This window comes from Dendrobates tinctorius, unplaced genomic scaffold, assembly GCF_039654945.1.
Source record: "Dendrobates tinctorius isolate UK_male_01 unplaced genomic scaffold, ASM3965494v1 ptg000230l, whole genome shotgun sequence".
NCBI classification, from domain to species: Eukaryota; Metazoa; Chordata; class Amphibia; order Anura; family Dendrobatidae; genus Dendrobates; species Dendrobates tinctorius.
In genome coordinates, this window is record NW_027361897.1 from 4976305 (window position 1) to 4998780 (window position 22476).

The following is a 22476-nucleotide window of genomic DNA, read 5'->3' on the forward strand; positions in this document are numbered from 1 at the left end:
ACTGGCCCAAAACTCCACCAGATTGGAGCTTCTCACATAAATTTTGGAAAAGAAAAGCAAAACATTGCATTGCTGGGTCAAAAAGGCAAGAAGGCAGAAAGACAGGGAGGCAGGGAGGCAGGGAGGCAGGGAGGCAGGAAGGCAGGGAGGCAGGGAGGCAGGGAGGCAGGAAGGCAGGGAGGCAGGGAGGCAGGGAGGCAGGGAGGCAGGAAGGCAGGGAGGCAGGGAGGCAGGGAGGCAGGGAGGCAGGAAGGCAGGGAGGCAGGGAGGCAGGAAGGCACACTTTACAAATCAAGACCCCATTATACTGCAGAGAGCTAGAAAACTTATATACAGAGACAGACTCACCTCTGCTGGAGAATGGACTGAGGAATGTGGTCATGACATGTGGACCAGACAGGAGATGCTGTCCATCCATCTATCTATCCATCCATCCATCCACCTATTATCTATCTATCTATCCATCCATCCAACCACCCATCCATCTATTATCTATCTATCTATCCATCCACCCATCCATCTATTATCTATCTATCTATCCATCCACCCATCCATCCATCTATTATCTATCTATCTATCTATCTATTCATCCATCCACCCATCTATTATCTATCTATCTATCTATCTATCTATCTATCTATCTATCTATCTATCTATCCATCCATTATGTATCTACCTATCTATTATCTTTCTCTATCTATCTATCATCTTTCTATATCTATCTATCTATCCATCATCTATCTATCTATCTATCTATCTATCTAACGATCATATATATATTCTTCTATCCATCCACCTATCTATCTATCTATCTATCTATCTATCTATCTATCTATCTATCTATCTGTCTGTCTATCTATCCACCTAGCTGTCTATTATCTTTCTATATCTATCTATCTATCTATCTATCTATCACCTATCTAAACACAGAATACATATGTGTGTATATTGGTTAGAATATATTTCAATTAGTATTAAAATGTAATTTATTTTATTTCATTTGAAAAAAAAAATTCTGTACAATTGTAAAATAATGTAACAAAACCAGAATTGCTTTTTCAGCCATTGAAACTTAAATATCAGGCCTTTACAATGTTTTTTTTTATCTTTTCTTTGTACAATCCTACCAAATCTTTTTAGCCTGTACATTTAATAAGTATAGAACTTTTTTTTATGTAGTATTTAATGTATTGTATTTCATCGTATCATGCAAATTTCTAGAAACAAGTTAAAAATAAGTGTTTACTTTTTAATAACTTTATGAAAGGTAGGATTATTATTATTATTTTTTTTTTACTTTCCAAGAGACATACAGTTGCATAAAAATGAATAAAATATATATTGCCATGGAAGAACCGTGTAGAAATAATTATTCGTGTGGGCTGGACAATAGAAAATTAGATATAGCGGCATGGCTGTAACCATGTAAAAAAAAAATGAAAGAAATAATAAAATATATAAAGCAAGCCAGAAAGAAAAGCAAATAAAAAAATGCAAATCAAAAATTCGTGCATTCTTTAATTTTCATTTTCATTTTTTTTTTTACATGCAAGAGAATAATGTGGGATATAAGAGAATCAATTTAAAATATCTCTGTTGCAAAATAGTGATTGTGATTTTTTTCCCCCATAGCTAAGAGATATGTAAATTATAATTTGGATTAAAAATCAAAGCTTAAAAAAATAGGCATAAATATATATTTTACAGACGCCATACACAAATTGCACCATTCCAAAAAAATAATAATAATTATAGTAATAATTAACAAAACAAAAATAAAAAAAAATGAAACTACCTGATTGGATAGCCGTTGTGATTTCAGTCTTTTTTTAAATATTACTTATTGCTTTAATTGAAAAAAAAAAAATTAAAAAAAAAAATCTGTCTTGGGTGTAAGTTATGATTTGGAGTTTGGAAACAAGTGCAGCATAAATACTGTCCATTCTTGCTTTTCTGTTCAGTTTTTGAGTCTTTTAATAATAATTAAAAAAAAAATCAAAAATAAAGTCAGTCATCGACATCTATTTCCACGTCCTCATCTTCTGAGCACTCTTTGCTGGTGTGCTGGTCTGTGAGGGGGGATGAAGGGGACATATGAAGGTGGCTGCCCAAGACATTTTTGGGGGACCTGGGCTCAGACATGGTCATAGACTCTGTCTCCTCGAGTTCTGAGATTGTGAGCACAGCTTCCACCGTGGAGGGACTGAGTTTTTTGGCTGACTCCACATCTTGTTTCATCTCCTCCAGGTCTCTTTTGAGCTTTGCTCTTCGGTTTTGGAACCAGGTGATGACCTGGGCATTGGTCAGTCCCAATTGCTGTGCGATTTGGTCTCTGTCCGCAGGAGATAAATATTTCTGGTATAAAAATCGTTTTTCCAGCTCGTAGATCTGATGGTTTGTAAAAGCTGTTCTGGATTTTCTCCTTTTTTTTGGAGTCTGTCTCTGTCCAAATATTGTCATCCCGTCTCGTCCTAAAAAAAAGGAGAACATTAATCATCAGGGTTTCACCAATATCTCGATTTTTAAAGCACCTTTTTTTTTATTGCGTTCGTTACAAATGAACGGTGTTTTGTAAATATTTACAAATAGATCGCGACGGTTAGAATTCCAAAATCTATTCTGTGACAATATAAACAATGGGATCGGCTATTCAAGGAGATTATTAAAGAATGATTCATGCAAACTTTACCAGAAACATCTATCTATCCTACATACTGAATATTTATCTACATATTTCTATAACCATCCCCATCTTTCCATCCATCTACCTACAACATTACAATAATCATTCCCTTCTTACCTTCAGCAGCTTGCAGGACACTGACTTCCAGACCCTTGAAGGTCTTGCTGGCCAGTTCCTCCAGGGCACACAGAGGTGAGGTCTGGGACAGAAGAGCCCTGCTGGACAGAGGTAACCCTGCAGGAGGGGGCTTCTCAGAAGTGGACAGTAAATGAGCTGTCCCACAGATGGTGTAACTTCTCCTGACTGAGGGCTTGTTCAGGATGTCCTCAATGCTGAAGGGAGTCAGGGGTTTGTTAGAATTTGCAGGAGGTGGTAAGTGGTCCAAGGCATTTCTCCTTCTCTCTTCCACAGAAGACGATTTGGCTTCTTCCTTGGATGACATTATTTTTGGAGAACTTCACCAACCTCTACAAAAAAAAAAAGTTCTCTCCCCAGCCAGTAGTCCAATGTCTTTCTCCTTGCTTGTCTTCTTTAAAGGCTTTTGCAAGGCAAGGTTAAAATGAATTTAAAAAGGAAGAGGAGGAGGAGGGGGGAGAGAGGGAAAGAGGGAGGTGTGAATGAGCAGATAAGGATTCCACAATCCTGATGATGACTTTTTTTTCCCCCCCACTATTGTCCAAGAACCTCAGTTGGTTGCTTCTTATAATCTTGCTGCTTCCCCTCAGAGTGAATTCAGACTACTTCCAACTAAATGCATCCTTCAACCAGAGAGAGGAAAAAAAACAACAGAGAGACTGATACATTGACTATGGCTAACAAGTTATTGTTGATTGGGATGTAATCAATTATCTCCAATGGCATGTCTCTCGCTCTCTCGTTGCCTCTCCCTACCTAATGCAGGAGTCTTCAGGCTGGGAGCTCCATTAATTACCAGGCAAGGCTGGGAGGTGGAGCCCAGCTGAATTAGAATGCCGAATGCACTTGTCACTTTCTCCCCCCATCTTCACCCCCCACCCCTATCATTTTGTTTGGCCATATATATTTTTTTTTAAATTACATTACACACACTACACCCAGACCTTATTGAATCAGGATAATACTATCCCAAAGAAAAACGGAAAAACAAAAACAACAAAAAAACAAACAAACAAATTTTTTTTTTTTACCTATTTCTCTCTTCTTTAGTTAAGGGGGGGGGGGGGATTATTTTATTCCTCAAAACAACGAAAATGATAACGGATGACAGGTAAGATGAAGATTTATTCCATGTGTGTTGTGTGTTATATGCATCCTGTGTTATTAACAGTATTTTATTATACTGCATTATTGTCTTTATAGTCGACCTTGCAGTCTAGATTTCTGCTGATGAGCTGCTCTGATGGCTAAAGATGTTGAATACATTTCTAATTCTAGATAAGAAAACACCTAGTATATGTGTACATATTGCCTGATTACATTTTTATTTTTTTATTTTTCATTTATTTAACACACACACACACACACACACACACACACACACACACACACACACACACACACACACACACACACACACACACACACACACATGTTTATATGTCTCCCCTGTTCATAGTACATTCACAGTTGACAATTTTTTTGCTTCCTATGTAATAATTTTGTTCCTGTATTTTATTAATTTTCTTTTGTAAGGCCATGTATGATTTTTCTTTCTATATTGAAATACACAGCAGCAGCAAAACATGAAATACTAGTTATTGTCAGAGGGATTTCTGCTAAATCCAGCTAAATTATTAGAGGTTTTTGGTGACTTGTGAGATAGAAATAGACTTGGCCCAGATAAACAGTCTGACCAGCTCTGTATCGGGGGTATATACAGTGATGGAGATCTGTTTCATCTAAACACCGAAAGACTCATCATAATTCCATTCTACATTCAGGGTCGGCAAAATAAACTCGATCTGAAAATATGGGATTGTATGGAGACCCTCATATATCTCATAGAGGAAAGAAGCCGGATATTATGTAAGTACTGATGGCCTGGGAATTGGAACAGCATTTATTACCACATGATAGGTTTGGTGGGATTTCCTATATTTCCTAAACACACAAACATATAAACACATACACTATATACACAATATACAGACACATACATATTTACAGAAAATACATACATATAATATATATATAGGTAGAAAAAAAATGTGCTTTGTATAAACATATTGTATTCTATACCTACATATTGCATTATATATATATATATATATATATATATATATATGGAACCCTGTAGAATCAAACCATAGCGTTGACAATGTCTGTGTAACAATGAAGAAAATCATAATGTGGGTGGGGATTTATTTAATGTGGTGTCAATGGAGAACGTGGTGTTAACGAAATTATCGAAATATTCTAGTATCATATCAAACGACAGCTGCATATAATCTGTCCATTCAATATGTATCTATTTATCAATACATGCTGCTTGAAAATATATATTTATACGTATCTAGCTATAGATAAAATATAGGTGGCACAGATATATATATATATATATATATATATATATATGTATATATATATGATTAACTTTTCCTGGTGTAGTGTGGATGATAAATGACTGACTAGTGTCTGGCTCCATCTCTTAAAGGGCCCTGTCCCCTGTTTCCTCCTGGCTGTAGTGTGTGATGTTTTCTTTATCTCTCTGATATGGTCTTTTGCTGCTGAGAATCTGATGCAGCTGATGATGGGGAGAGCTGATGAGTTTTACCCATTCTAGCAGAGGTGCTGTGTGATGTATACAGGGCTTGCTACATACTGCCCATGTGTTTGATGTAAAGTCTGTAATAAATTACTTATTTATCCCCAATCATCACAGGAGATAAACATTATTATTTGGCTTACACAAACATTTGTCTCGTTGGTATTCCAGGCTAAAAGTTGATTAATCTTTGACATTTCATAGAGATTGTGTAATCTATCTATTATATCTATATCTATCTATCTATCTATCTATCTATCTCTTATCTGTCTATCCTTTGTGTGCATTCCAGATGTAATTGTAGTCTGATGCTGCACAGTTTACACTTTAATAAGGGATCATTATTGCTCCATCACCACTGAGAATTCATTTATGCTAAGGCTCCTGGTCATGTGGGATGTTCTGACCAATGAGCTGCTTGTATTTACTCCTCAGCATTAATATTGGGATGAACAAACTTTGTAACTAAATTAATCAATGCATGAAATCTTAGAGGGATATTTATTATTATTATTATTATTATTATTATTACTATTATTATTATTATTATCATCAGTAATATATGTATGTTCTTACCACACAGGTATAAAGTCACAAACAGAAGATGACACTAGGAGAGATGAGGAGGAGAATGCGAGGTAATCATATCAGTATAGATATACTTTTTACTCCAGGAGGGATCAACTGTAAAAATAAATGCCCCTATATAATATCACAATCTGTCTGTATTGTACATGGAGGTCTCTTTCTTTGATGTCACCAGCTATAAAGTAACAGGCGTAAACTATTTAATATTGTTGTGTGACTTTTACTTTATTTACAAATATATAACCATAAAAAAGATCAATTTACATTTGGAAAGCAACAAATGTCCATAATGACCAATCAAAATCCACATGCTATATTTCATGTTTGCTTTTAAAAAAATATAAAGTATCAAAGATATCTTTCTTATGAGACAATTTTAAACAAGAATATAGCTACATCTATCTATCTATCTATCTATCTATCTATCTATCTATCTATCTATCTATCTATCTATCTAATCTATCTATCTATCTATCTATCTATCTATCTATCTATCCATCCATCCATCCATCCATCTATCTATCCAAAAAGGTGCTAAATGACATATATTCCAAGCCCATGTACCTGTAAAAGGTTTATTACCAGAGCTCGGAATAAATACAGTTTTTCACCTATTAGAAAAGGGAGTGCAGACATTTTTAAATTTAATTGATCTAATTATCTATCAATAGAAAACAAAGCAAAAAATTTAGGCAGGTGAAACGGAAAATAAAGCAGGAGGTGCCAGCTCACAGGTTGTAACCCAACAACCATTCTAAATAGAGGATTAAAAAAAATGTAGGCAGCATTCTGGGACATATTCAATACAAAAGGAGCAAAAATGTATTGCTCCATGTGAAAAATGGAAAACTTTCAGCTCAAACACAAAAGGGCCTTTGTCAAGGGAATATAAAGTGTAACAGACGTGTTTTATGTCAATATAACATATTAGCATAATGATATCAATCAATGAAGAGTAAATTAATATTGTATTCAATAAACAATATTACTGTCTCTTAACTGATTAATGTATGCATTGAATATCTCCTGGAATGCTGCCTACATTTTTGGATTATCTATCTATCTATCTATCTATCTGTCTGTCTGTCTGTCTGTCTGTCTGTCTTTCTATCTATCCATCTATTTATCTATCTATTATCTCTATCAATTATCTATCTATCTATCTATCTATCTATCTATCTATCTATCTATCCATCTATCTGTTCATCTATCTATTATATCTATTTATCTATCTATCTATTCATCTATCTATCCATCTATTTATCCATCCATCTATCTATCTATCTATCTATCTATCTATCTATCTATCTATCTATCTATCTATCTATCTATCTATCTGTCTGTCTGTCTGTCTGTCTGTCCATCTATCTGTGTATTTATATATCTGTCTATCCATCTGTTTATCTATCCATCTGTCTATCTGTCTGTCTATTTATCTACAGTGTCAGTCATGTCTATCTATCTATCTATCTATCTATCTATCTATCTATCTTACAGTATCTATCTATCTATCTATCTAATATCTATCTATAATCTATCTATCTATCTATCTATCTATCTATCTATCTATCTATCTATCTATCTATCTATCTATTTACAGTATCTATCCATCCATCCATCTTTCTGTCTATCCATCTATCTATCTATATTTCTGAAGCTGCACAGCTTTTTTTTTGTTATCAGCAGTCCCTTAGTCTGTTTTAAGGTTGCTTTTCTTTATCTCCCCTAATTGAAATTTTGGATATAGGGTAGAATTGTAAGGGTCATCAAGGAACAGCCGACGCGGAGCTGGGGCGCCAGTAAAATTTAGGGTGAAAAAGCTCCGCTGTCAGGTAGGGACAAACTATTTAGGGACTGCTAGTATCCCTCTATCTTTGCTATACCCCATTAAGTAATTTGACTTTTCAGCTACTGGTCGTACCCCCGGTTTTTCTGGTTCGTATTGTTGGTGATTTGTGGTGCCGGGTGTCTTATTGGGATTGACTTATTGATGATTTAGGCAACCTGGCTATTGCTTTTGTCCTCTCCTTTCTTGATCATCCGTTTGATAGGATTTGAACAGGGCAAGAAGGGAGAGCTGCCGTGGAGCGGGGACGCCATTTGCGTTCCAAGAGGGTGCCAACCTCCGCTGATAGGTAGGGGCTGGTCATAGGGCCCTATAGGGACAATTGGACTATTACCCACTACCTAGTGTTGTGATAAACAATTTTTTTATAGGCTGGATTATAATGGAGTGTGTATAGCATCTAAGGTGCCTTTGGTTCCAAAAAATTTTTTCAAGGAATTTTTTAATAAATTGAGAATAAAATAATTTTTTAAACTAGTATTTTTTCTTTATCAGCTGTTACATAACTAATTTACATTTATCATAATTTTTTCTATACAGCTTACATTATAATAAGGGATCATTATTGCTCCATCACCTTTGAGATTTGTTTGACAATCTAATGTTTATGGGGACCTCGAGCCTTTTAATGTCATGGGAGATAAGGATCCAGTCTGTCCGATTTTGGGCTGATGATCCATTTATTTTCTATGAGATAAGTCGCTGCCGGAGAAGTCTGACCTAGAGGAGCGCTCAGCAGAACTACATGTGATGCGGCCAAAGTTGCCATGTAGCCTTAGACAATAGTAGTCGTAAGACCAAAACCATTTCCTTAATTTGTCTGTAACTTGTTTTCACACCTCTGTACATTAGCAAATGTAGATTAGTCATCATCATTAGATTTGAGGCCCCCATACACCTTGGACTAAAGTTGGCTGAACCTGCTGATAGCAGCGGGACCGTCCAGCAGTCTAATGTATATGGGGGCCTCCCATCTCTACCCTGCCCGAAGTTGTTGGGGGTGACAGAATAGTCAGGCAGGTGGATTTCCAGCAGCCAGTACTTTTCACCACCAGAGATGTCTGACACCGGCTCATCAAAGGAAAGTCAGGAGCCCTTGGCCGATCTCTCCTGTGTATGGGAGAGTCAGATAAAAGATAGCCTGAATGATCAGGCTACAGGCTGTCAGGAGGACATGCTGGGAGTTGTAGTTTCACAATAGCTGGATAACAACTGATTGGAGAGCACAAGTACAGCTCTGGCAAAAATTAAGAGACCACCACATCAAAACCCTGTCATGGGCAGCCCATTCTCCAGACCTGAACCCCATTGAAAACCTCTGGAATGTAATCAACAGGATGATGGATAGTCACAAGCCATCAAAGAAGAACTGCTTATATTTTTGTACCAGAAGCAGTGTGAGAGACTGGTGGAAAGCATGCCAAGACGCATGAGAGCTGTGATTAACAATCATGGTTATTCCACAAAATATTGATTTCTGAACTCTTCCTGATTGTAAATGATTATGAACTTGTTTTCTTTCCATTATTGGAGGTCTGAAAGCACTGTTTTGTTTTGTTTGTTTGTTTTTTATTTTGACCATTGCTCCTTTTCAGAAAAAAAAACAAACAAAATTTAGTGCTTGGAAATTCGGAGCCATGTTGTCAGAAGTTTGTAGACTAAAAAAACAATTTACATTTTACTCAAAAATATATCTAGAAAGAGAAAAATCAGACAAGCTGAACATTTGGAAGTGGTCTCTTAATTATTGCCAGAGCTGTATTTAGCACAAAGATAAAAGATCTACAATCAATAAAAGGACATGGATTCAACCTTACATAATTTAGCAACCTCTCATTTAAAGGCCCCAAAGGGATCTGCATGTTCTAAACGTGTACGCCACCATTCCTGTCCATGGGCTGTGCTCAGTATTGCAGCTCAGGCCCGTTCACTTAAATAAGAATGTACTGCAATAAAAGAGACATCATGTGGAAAACAGCCGTTTTAGGGGAAAAGCAGACTCTCTATAATCTTAAAAAATCTCTTCTTCTGCATCAAAATGTATTAAGATGTAACCTCTAAATGGTAGTGAGTCCTATTACAGCCCCATGGACCTCCTCATGGCCTTCTTTACCTCCGTATGCCTCTAATTTCATAGAGAAACATGCAGAAGCGCAAAGAATATCAGTGTTCTTAATTCCAAATGAGTTGAGGTAAACAGACAGTAAAATGCAATGTGAGAGAATGGACCCTCCAAACTCCAAAAAAAAAGGAGCACTTCCAACTAGTGAGAACGTACCCTACGTTCTCGCTAGCTGGAAGTGCTCCTTTTTTTTTTTTTTGCTTGAGTTTTTGGATCACCAGTCTAGACAGAATAAAGTAGCAGCAAAGTGCATCTGAATTAACCCTTTAAAGACCAGGCCTATTTGGGCCTTAAAGGGAATCTGTTACCCAGATTTCACACCCCAATCTAGTTATATATGCCTGTAACTCTTTCAAAGTGAAAAGAAGCACAGCACTTCTGGACATAAGGTGCACAAGTAGGGTCCCAATCCGTCAGATGATTGATTTGCAATAACGCTTTGCACTCGTGCAGTTTGTTCAACAGGAATATTTTATTAGATATGGAATATCCTGAAAAAAGAATAAAGACGTTTGCTATCTAAACGGCGGATGCCGCAGATGCTCACATAGCACTGCAGCGCGCCGACTCCCGTCATCCAGATGACTGATGAAGGACTTGTGTTGACCGAAACGTCTTTATTCTTTTTCTGGATATTCCACATCTAATAAAATATTCCAGTTGAACATACTGAATGAGTGCCAAGTGTTATTGCAAATCAATGTAGCTCTTTCAAAGACAAGTCCATCAATACCTTTACATGGCCAGTCCGTTCCTCCGTTACTGAGAAATCAGTGTTTGACTCGATATGCAAATGAGGCTAAAGAGCTATGGTAGATCTGAAGCCTCCGTCACTCCAACTCTATTTCCTGCTTGACTGATGGCTCCTTTGTCTGAGGTCACACAGCGTAGAAGCTTTGAGTAAAACAAGAAGATGCGGCGCTGGACAGGGAAAGGAGCTGGAGTGAGAGAGGCTTCAGATCTACAACCTCATTTACATATGAATTCAAATGCTGATTTTTCAATAATGGAAGAAAGGACTGGCCGTGTAAAGGTATTGCTGGACTTGTCTTTGAAAGAGGTACCTGTGCATATAAATAACTTGGGGGGTGAAATCCTGCTGACAGATCCTCTGTAAACATTTTACTCCGCTTCCTTTTATTCCATTGCAAGAACCACCATTTTTCTTTAACTTATCTGTCAGTGTAAGCCTCGGGTCACACCAGCTGTGATCAGAGAGTGATCAGAGTGTGATCATAGTGGGAGAAGATGGAAAAAATGTTTTCTCTATTTTCTCCATTGCATCAGTCAGATGTTTTCCACGTACTTATTGACTTTCATGGACGAGTGGGATCTGATAATCAGATAATACTTGGGCATGCTGCAAATCCAAGTCTGACATGAGCACGGCTGTCCAAGGGCGAACCGATGTTTTGTTCCGATAACATGGTCATGTGCACGAGCCCTGACTGCATGAAAGTTTTTTTGTTTTCAAGAAGAACTGTATTTTTCAATGGGACTTTTTTGGTATCTATATCTTATTCTCTGACTTTTATTAACTCGTTAAGGGATTAGAAAACAGCAGTTCCGTCATTGTATGTTGTATTCTAAATTTGTGGCGTTCACTATAAGCAGCAAGTCATTATGATTACAGTTATCCCAAACTTTTACCATGTAATGAAGCCATCATTTTAGTGCTTTAAATACTTTTGCAAAAAAAAAACCAGTTTTGGTAAAATAAATATTTTGTTTTGTGTTACCATATTGTTTTTTTTATGAGGCCTTATTTTTTGCAGGGTGAGCTGATGCTTTAATTCCTACTTTTTGGAGTACATTCAGTTTTTTGCAAGAGAGGATGTAAAGGCGCTGTTTTAGGCATTGTTTTTTGCATTTACCATTTACCTATAGCCTACCATGTTGATCCAGGTGGAATGCAAAAAAGCCATGAGATAGATGCTAATTGCCCCATGTTAGGCTAGGGTCATGCACCGTGGTGCAGGGCAGTAGCCATGGATGAGGTACTCGTACTTTCACGCCCTGGCACGATACATAAAAATGGAGGTCCTAACTGGGTGTGTGGACTTTAGCTCTGGAGACGTTACACTTTTGCAAGCCGCATGCTGCCGGTGACTTGCAAAGCTCAATGAGGGACATCACCATTTAAGAATGAACTGTCTTTTACTGAACAAAAACTTGGTGGAAATGATAAACGACAGATAGCGGGTGCAGAGCTTCATGAACGTTTCTCTTAGTACATGCAACATCTTTATACAGATTCTCAAGTTCTGCCTTGTTTAGTCCAATACTTTATCCCACGGTTCTACATCCTTTTCACCTTAGGTAAACCACTTTGCCACTATGGCCGTTAAGTCAGATCACACATGCGAGAAACACGGCCAAGTCTCGCATGTTAATACTCGGCACTGCCGCCGGCACTCGGATCGGAGCGTATGGCCGCATAGCAATACATGGAGCCGCACGCTCCACTCCCCACTGCCGGCGGCAGTGCCGGATATTAACATGCGAGACTTGGCCGTGTTTCTCGCATGTGTGATCCCGGCCTTACTCAACTTCTCTGCTTGTTGATGCCTTTTTAATTGCCGCCCGGGGCACTCTCTTCATGTCAAGTTCTCTGCTCTGATCCTTCCTGTTACCTTCTGGACTTGCAAGCTCGGTATTGCGTTAGTAGGTTTCCTGCCCCCAAATCTCATCTCTGGAGAATCACTCACACCTTTTGTCCCTTTCTCTTGCCTCTTTCCTAGATTTTGCAATCCATTCTCTTGGTCTCCATTCACCCCAGGGACTGTCACATCATACGGCTCTGCCTACTTCCTACTTATCAGACCATAGGTCTGATTCTGCTGCAGGCTGGGCCCTATCTCACTTCCTGACAGGAAACTCCCTCTGTCTCTTCTCTTTATCCCCTCCCACTCTGTGCTAGTCCCAACTATTAATTCTAACCGTCTCTGTTAACCCCCTCTGCTGGGCAGAACACAATCTATCACTAATTATATCCTGTACATTACTAAACACATTACTTGGCAAAATACACTGCCACAGTACACATATCTTCAAGGGGAACTTCCATCTTCTTACAGTCACACAGCATAAATTCTCTACTCCAAGAGAATCGGGATGATTTTTAATCACCTTTTATTCATTGCTTACATTGGGAACCAGCTCCCAGCATCGCTGATCGTCTGTCTCCCGCTGCCACACGCAGCGATGCGCGCTGGCTAGCGGGAGACCAACGATCAAAAAGCGGCCCAGGACGTTCGAGCGCGATCAGCGATACCCAACAGGGGGGCCGGTCGCTGATCCCCGTCACACACAGCGATATCGCTGGTGAGATCTCTGTGACGTCACGAAATCAGCAATCTCGCTGGCGATATCGCTGTGTGTGACGGGGCCTTTATTCTTTTTCGTAGTTTGTTTTCTCACCGTGACGGTGAAATAATAAGGTAAATGAATAGGTCAAGGTCTTATGGATGCAGCGAGACCAATTATGTGCTTATCTTTTTTCTTTTTATATTGTCACATTATAAAGAATTTTTAAGAGAACAAAATTTTTTTTACATTTTTTATTGTTATTATTATTATTATTATTTATTATGGCGCTTTACATGTGAGGAGGGGTATACATAATACATACAAGTACAGTAATCTTAAACAAAGTCACAACTGGTACAGGATGAGAGAGGACCCTGCCCGCGAGGGCTCACAATCTACAAGGGATGGGTGAGGATACAGTACATGGGGGTAGAGCTGGTCGTGGCAGCGGTTTGGTGGATCGGTAGTTACTGCAGGTTGTAGGTTTGTCGGAAGAGGAAGGTCTTCAGGTTCTTTTTGAAGGTTTCCATGGTAGGCGAGAGTCTGATGTGTTGTGGTAGAGAGTTCCAAAGTAGGGGGATGCATGGGAGAAATCTTTTATGCGATTGTGGGAGGAGATAAGAGGGGAGTACAGAAGGAGATCTTGTGACGATCTGAGGTTTCGTGCAGGTAAGTACCGGGAGACGAGGTCACAGATGTATGGAGGACTCAGATTGTGGATGGCTTTGTATGTCATGGTTAGGGTTTTGAACTGGAGTCTTTGGGTAATAGGGAGCCAGTGCAGGGATTGACAGAGGGGAGAGGCCGGGGAATAGCGGGGGGATAGGTGGATTAGTCGGGCAGCAGAGTTTAGAATAGATTGGAGGGTAGAGTGTTAGAGGGGAGGCCACAGAGCAGGAGGTTGCAGTAGTCAAGGTGGGAGATGATGAGGGCATGGACTAGGATTTTTGCAGATTCTTTGTTGAGGAATGTACGGATCTGTGAAATATTTTTTGAGTTGAAGTCGGCAGGAAGTGGAAAGGGCTTGGATATGTGGTTTGAAAGAGAGATCAGTGTCAAGGATAACCCAGAGGCAGCGAGCTTGTGAGACTGGAGAAAGTGGGCAGCCGTTTGCTTTAACCCCTTAACCCCCAAGGGTGGTTTGCACGTTCATGACCGGGCCAATTTTTGCAATTCTGACCACTGTCCCTTTATGAGGTAATAACTCTGGAACGCTTCCATGGATCTTGGTGATTCTGACATTGTTTTCTCGTGACATGTTGTACTTCATGGTAGTGGTAAAATTTCATTCATATAACTTGCGTTTATTTGTGAAAAAAATGGAAATTTGGTGAAAATTTTGAAAATTTAGCAATTTTCAAACTGAATTTTTATGCCCTTAAATCACAGAGATACGGCACACAAAAAACTTAATAAGTAACATTCCCCACAGGTTTACTTTACATCAGCACAATTTTGGAACCAAACTTTTTTTTCTTAGGAAGTTATAAGGGTTAAAAGTTGACCAGCGATTTCTCATTTTTGCAACACCATTTTATTTTTACGAACCACATCACATTTGAAGCCACTTTGAGGGGTCTATATGATAGAAAATACCCAAAAGTGACACCATTCTAAAAACTGCACCCCTTAAGGTGCTCAAAACCACATTCAAGAAGTTTATTAACCCTTCAGGTGCTTCACAGGAATTTTTTGAATATTTAAAAAAAAATGAACATTTAACTTTTTTTCACAAAAAAAATACTTCAGGTTCAATTTTTTTTATTTTACCAAGGGTAACAGGAGAAATTGGACTGCAAAAGTTATTGTGCAGTTTGTCCTGAGTACGCTGATACCTGATATGTGGGGGGGAACCTAGACCCCCCAAGGAACTTATCTAGATATGTGGTGAGAACTTTGAACCAACAAGGGCTTCACAGAAGTTTATAACGTACAGCGGTACAATAAAAAAATCATATTTTTTCCACAAAAATGATCTTTTCACCCCCAATTTTTATTTTCCCAAGGGTAACAGATGGCTTCAGATTTATATAAATCCCATCCACTTTGCTGGAACTGTAAGACACTGCGATTTTAATGCAGAGAAATTACGCAGTGTCAAAATCTCACCAAAAACTCATCTTGGGAACTCAACCTTAGACTTCTGTGCTGATTTTCCATTTTTTAGTTAGCTCCCTTACTGGAAAGAGTGTGCAACTTTTTTTGCAGCTTTTTAGGCAGGGTCTACATTTATGCCCCAAATCCTTAAGACTGGCATTGGCCACTGGAGTAAGAGGTGAATGACATTAATTAATCAAGCGCATCTTATAATTGGAGTGTGATTAGACAGGTTTAGGGAATCCTGCATTGAGCTGGATTGGGTTGGACATGATGACCCTGGAGGTCCCTTCCCACTCTACCATTTTGTGATTCTATGAATGCTCCTCTAGTCAGGGACTAGAGTAATATCTCTGGTTTAAGTTATACCACTTCTACAGTAGTCATGAATTTGATGGACGGGTATTGCCATGTCCCACCTTGCCAATGTTCTACCCACTTTGGCAGAGCTTTCTGGGTTTGGTGTGACAACACCAAATTCACAAAACATTTGGGACTTTACAAAGTGTTTACTCCAGTTTTCTAATGTAAACATAGTTTTATGTTTTGGTTTCTTTGTTTTTTATTTAACCTGATTCAATCACAACTGATGAAAATCACAACTGGTGAAAAATGCATCAGTTGTCATCAGTGTTTTTCACCATTTTCTCCTAGGTACTGGATCCCAGCTTAGCATCAAGGAATCGGTTCATCCATCAGATTACATCTAATGCTTTAATTAAATGCCAACAGAAACTACAATGCAGTGCCTGATATATGTGAAGAGGGTGTTAAAGGGGTTGCCAACTCCTCAGACACAATCCTTCTCAGCCCCCATGGTTCCCCCTTGTAAAATAATAGCACCTACTCATATCCGGTACTGGCATAGTTCCAGTGGTTGTGGCACTGGCTGTCCCAAAGATTGTGTGACATTATCTTGTCACGTGATCCCTGTGGCCAATTACTGCTTGCTTCACTCTCCCCGCCTTTGGACATATCACATACGTTCGGAGGAAGTGAGAGCAGATGTATGTGAACCATAGAAGAGCCAGTGCCAACACAGCTGGAAAAATTTTATTACAATAAGTGAAGATTTTTTAAAACATGATATTGCCCTTTGCGCTCCTTTGGACTGGGATTTTGAATTTTAATCCAGTACATCCTCACTTGGGGCACCCGGCTGGAGCAGCATTGGTCTTCCACCTAGTATTTGGAAAATGTGCAGCTGGCGCTCCCTTTGAAAGTCTCTTCCCCAGTTTGAACACAGCTGGTATGGCACTGACACCGCATTTGAGTATAAGTATCAGGCCGGGGTCACACTTTCAAGTGCAATGCGAGAAACTCGCGCGAGTCTCCCACCTCAATACCCTGCACTGCCGACGGCGGTTCGGACCGGAGAGTTCAGCTGCATAGAAAGACATGCAGCTGCACACTCCGGTCCCGAGTGCCAGCGGCAGTGCCGGGCATTGATGTGAGAGACTCGCGCGAGTTTCTCGCTTTGCACTCGCAAGTGTGACTCCAGCCTAAATGTTATTATTTTACAAGGGGGAAACACAGGGATTGAGGAGTGGTTGTGCGAGTAGTGGACAACCCCTTTAAAAAGTTGCAATTCATGAATCTGTTATTTGCATAGCAAACCAAGCTCGGATTAGGTAAATTTTTAGTGTCAAGAATGACATAAAATAGCAAAAAGTTACAAATTTTCTTTCTGGCCAATGACATGTACATGGCATGGCGTACAACAAAATGTATTACTATTTTAAGGCAAAAACTGGACTAATACTAACAATACATTTTCTTCAAAGCATTCTGATGGAGCAGTGCACCAAGTGCGCAACTTTGTATCATTGTATGGAGTTCAGGTATAAAAATAACGACGAGATACAAATAATTTATGAGTACCACTACCCATCCTTAGCAGTAAAAGTCAAGGGTGTACTTACTTTATATAGACAAGATGATTGTGTGACTAGCTGATCACTTCATTTTTATGATGTGTTTTTATTTTCAAATATAAATGCTGATATATGAAAAAAAAAATATCGGAAAAATTAGTGACAATTAATCCGAGAATAAATGTATATTGATAGATGATGAGTTATCAATCTTATATAAAGTGCTGCTCCACCCAAATCAATGCTCACGGCCACATGCTTCCACTTCTGGTGATAATTGTGCACTTCAAAGACCATTCAGGGGTTGTCTGCCTTTAATTTACTTTGATTTATTGACTCGTACGTCACCTTGAGAACACAATTGTTTGCTTTCTTGGGATTTCGAGGCTTTTAGATTCCTTGTAATTGTAAGTCATCTGACTTTTCCTATTATTGTACTCTGCAATGATGAGTAATTTGCTTTAAAAATAAATCACAATTCTAATGCATTTAGTGATAGTCATTCCAATAATCACGCGTCTTCGGTTTGATGGAATTTTAGCACGTGAGGTCTTTTTGATTTATGTGATTGGCCATCTTTTTGTCGCACCACATTGGAGACAAGCTGATGCAGAGCTGATTCTTGGGCAGGATTATTCACAGCGTCAGTTGTTTCTCTGGGCCTTTCATTGAGCCAGATCAGAAAACTTTCCTAGTTTTTCACATTGGCCGCGTGAGACTTTGGGTTCCATGCTCTGTGGCAGTCCATGGCGGGTATAAGGGGCACAGAGAGCTTTGCATCTACGTTAATGGTTTCCCTTAAAATGAGCTTATGCTTTGTAAAATAAAGCTAAACATTTTCATTACGCTTTCCATATCAACTTCTTATACGCTCAAGATCACAGCTCACAGTTGTCATTTTACACAGGGGACGACAGCATTTAAGAAGGTGTCGTCCAAGTTCTGCCCAATCCCTTTAACTTACAAAAACAATCCTTGTCATATGACATAGACGAAATTGCTGACCAATTAATCATCTGACCGTGACATGAATTTTTATCATATCCCCGTGCACTGCGGCACAGTTTAAAAAAAGAAAGTCAGAATGTTAAAGGGGTTGACCAGTCAAAACCGATAAGTCTGCAGTCGCTCTGTGTGACCGCAGACTTATGAGACCCCCAGTGCACGCAGTTTCAGACCCAGACCTGGAGAGTATGTATGAGTTATACATACCCCCGGCCAATGGGTGGAGGCTTGATCCATACAGTTGGATTGAGCCAAAGCTGCGCCTCGTCCAGACGCATCCGGCCCGTGGGCGTGTCCGACTACAGGGCGCGGCCTCGCTCCATACAAATTTATGGAGAGCAAGGTTGCGCCCAGTGGCCGGGGGTATGTATAACATATCGGGTCTGAAACCACTAATCCCCGCAGTGCACTGTGCGTGCGCCGGAGGGATTCACAATTCTGTAGTCACACAGTATGAGTGCAGACTTATCGATTTTCATCGAACAACCCAAGTGGTGTACTTTTGCACAATAAAACTGATTTATAGAAGCATTAATGTAAGGGGAGAACACGAGTGATGTGAGACGCTCCTTTCAATGTTATGGATGCAATATCCTTCTTGGACAATGTGGTGAAGGTAATGCTGATGTAAACCAGCAAGAGTGCAAGTGAAATTTACTCACAGGGAGGCAACAAACTTGATCGTTACTTATCTTTATACAAGGAATCTTAGAAGGATTAAATGAACAGTCAGTTCTCTTTCCTTGCACCCTGCTATGGAGCCAACCGAGCCTCTGTGTCCACATCATATGGTGTCACCCTCCCTCATCACTGCTCTGCCACTTCTCTTATACTTGAATGCCACTTATTTTGATTGGGTCTGCTACCGCCTCATGTTTTATACTGGCAGGATGTTTGGGCACTTCTTTAACTCTTAATTTGTCTGTCCGTCTATACATCTACCATCTGTCTGTGCATAAGGTCTTAGTAAATGCTCCTGTGAAACGTAACCTATCAGTATTGCAATCACTATTGTGAACCCTATTGATGGGGAGGAATGGATGAAGGTGACGCTATCAATTGTAAAATGTGACTAAGATATTCATCTATGATTCTCATTCACATACATAGACAAATTACCATGGAGCCTATAGAGATGGAGACTCATAAGAAACCTAACAAAAATAATGTCTGTGTGCCTCTGTGTAAGGCCCATAGACTTCTCTGGATGCCTGTTACAGGAGCTTTAATATGACACTATACAGATCCATAATCCATGCATCGGCTATGAGATCGATCTGTTTTCTACGGACAATTGGCCTCCATAGCCGGCTGTGAGCCCATGCCGAACATCCATGTGCCTCTGATTTTGTGGTTTTATGGAAGTGTATTCTTAAAGACCCATAATCTGTAATGGCACTACGTGTCTCTAATAAAGAGGTGTGCTGCCATAAAGTGTCCATGCTCTTTGACTCTTATACTTTGCAACTATCTATCGATCTACACACTTGGTCAAAATTGTTGGTACCCCTCGTTTAATGACAGAAAAACCCACAATGGGGACAGAAATAACTTGAATCTGACAAAAGTAATAATAAATAAAAAAAATCTATGAAAATGAACAAATGGAAGTCAGACATTGCTTTTCAACCATGCTTCCATAGAATTTAAAAAATAATAAAACTCATGAAATAAAATTGATGACAAATCAATGAGACAGATAACACGATGGGTGACAAAAGAGCCCGGAAAAACTTCTAACCAGATTAAAGGTGAACTTCAAGCTCAAGGAACATCAGTGTCAGATCGCACCATCCATCGTTGTATGAGCCAAAGTCGACTTCGTGGGAGATGATCAAGGAGGACACCATTGTTGAAAAAAAAATCATAAAAAAGCCAGACTGGAATTTGCCAGACTACATGTTGACAGGCCACAAAGCTTCTGGGAGAATGTCCTCTGGACAGATGAGACAAGAATGGGACTTTTTGGCAGGGCACATCAGTACTATGTTCACAGATGGAAAAATGAAGCATATCAAGAAAAGAAAACTGTCCCTACTGTGAAACATGGAGGAGGCTCTGTTATGTTCTGGGGTTGCTTTGCTGCACCTGGCACAGGGTGTCCAGAAACTGTGCAGGGTACAATGAAATCTCAAGACTATCAATGGATTCTAGAGAGAAATGTGCTGCCCAGTGTCAGAAAGCTTGGTCTCAGTTGCAGGCCATGGGGCTTGCAACAGGATAATGACCCAAAACACACAGCTAAAACCACCCAAGAATGGCTAAGAGGAAAACATTAGACTATTCTGAAGTGGACTTCTATGAGCCCTGACCTAAATCCTATTGAGCATCTTTGGAAAGAGCTGAAACATGCCGTCTGGAAAATGCATCCTTCAAACACGAGACAACTGGAGCAATTTGCTCTTGAGGAGTGGGCCAAAATACCTGTCGAGAGGTGCAGAAGTCTCATTGACAGTTACAGGAATCGTTTGATTGCAGTGATTGCCTCAAAATGTTGTGCAACAAAATATTAAGTTAAGGGTACCATCATTTCTGCCCAGGCCTATTTCATGAGTTTTATTTTTTTTAAAATTCTGTGGAAGCATGGTTGAAAAGCAATGTCTGACTTTCATTTGTTCATTTTCATAGATTTTTGATTTATTATTACTTTTGTCAGATTCAAGTTATTTCTGTCACCATTGTGGGTTTTTCTGTCATTAATCGAGGGGTACCAACAATTTTGGCCACGTGTGTATCTATCCATCCATCTATCAATCTATCATCTATCTATCTCTTTTCTTTCTTTTTTCCTTCCTTCTTTCTTCGTTTCTTTCTCTCTCTTTCTTTTTTCTCCTTTCTTTCTTTCTTTCTTTTCTTTCTTCCTTTTTTCTTTTTGTTGTTGTGTAATATGCTGCAGGTGCTGAGGATGTCGCCACAGATCAGAGACAGACCAAGAGTTAAAGGGTTTATTTACAGGGAATATACTCTTCAAGCAGGGAGAAGCAGTGGGGGATTAAATGTGACAGAGTAAACAATATAAACAGCAAAATAGATTAAAGAAAGCTATTAAACAGTTATGCAGCATTGAAACGGTTAAACTGGAATTATTATAACTTATCAGTCCGGGGAAAGCTTGATTGAAGGGTCTCTTTCGCCCATGTTGGCACTTGCAGTCTCTGTAGTCTCTCCTCTGGATGAAGCTGGGACCTCAGGGGTTAAAGGAAAGAGCAGGGAGACACTGCGAACCTGAGTCTCCCCTGCTCTGAGTCTCTGTAAAACACACCGTCTGTCTTTCTGCAGGGACGAAGCTGGGCACAATGGGAAGTCTCTCTGCCACACTCAGGGGCTTCGGCTTGTCACTGCAGGCAACGGGGCTGTGCGCTCGGGTCACTGTCTCTGCACTGTCAGGGGGGAAGTCTCCTCTGGTCACTGAGGCTACCGAGTCCACGTACTAACATACAGCGTTCACTATGTCTCCTACTGTAGTCCCAGTCCTCTGACAGGGAGTTCTCTCTCTCTGTGAGCGCGGTGCTGCAGCCTGCTTTCTTTCTGGCGTGCCCTCCCCTGTCTCTGGTGTGCTCTGCTCTGTGCCTGGCACGCTCTGCTTTCACGCCCTCTGCCTGCACAGCTTCCGGTCCATCTCTCCTTCTCTTCTCTCACTGCCCCTTACAGTCACATGGTCCAGTTGGTCCAGGGCAGAAAGTCTTCCCCCCCGGCAACCCTGTTGCCCTGCTAGGTGGTTCTGGACACAGAGCAGGGAAGGTAACCTCCTTTGGGCTCTTCTTCCTCTTCACCCCCTTACAGTTGCAAACATTGAATATATGAAATATAACCTGAATTACAGCTATATAGAATATAATGATAAAATTAAGCTATTGCACAAATTTACCAATCCGTGTGTTCCCATCAGCCACAACAAAGTGACCTCTCTGATGGGGCCCTAGTCCTAAGAGAGGTATATTTGAGAAATATTAGGTCTGACGTCCTATCAGAGAAAGGTCGCCTTGTCGTGCTTGGTGAGCACACATAATTTGGCCAATATGTGCGCTAAGTACCTTCATTTAATAAGTATAATCTGTATAGCAATAATGCAGTTTGCATTTCATATACGTAATCAATTCTTGCATACATCTTAGCGCATACAGTGTGCTGCAGCACTTTTCGGCTACTATCTATCGATCTATCTATCTATCTATCTATCTATCTATTTTTCTATATCTACTATTAAAT

General features: G+C 39.6%; 1 protein-coding gene across 1 annotated transcript; it reads right to left on the reverse strand.

Annotated features, from left to right (window-relative positions):
- Nucleotides 1-1855: 1855 nt before the first annotated feature.
- On the reverse strand, nt 1856-3302 carry LBX1 (ladybird homeobox 1). Its single transcript, XM_073555740.1, has 2 exons — nt 2801-3302; nt 1856-2471 (listed from the first exon to the last, which is right to left on the reverse strand). Exons 1-2 carry the CDS (start codon nt 3123-3125, stop codon nt 2008-2010), a joined length of 789 nt encoding a protein of 262 aa, XP_073411841.1. The 5' UTR covers nt 3126-3302; the 3' UTR covers nt 1856-2007.
- Nucleotides 3303-22476: the final 19174 nt, after the last annotated feature.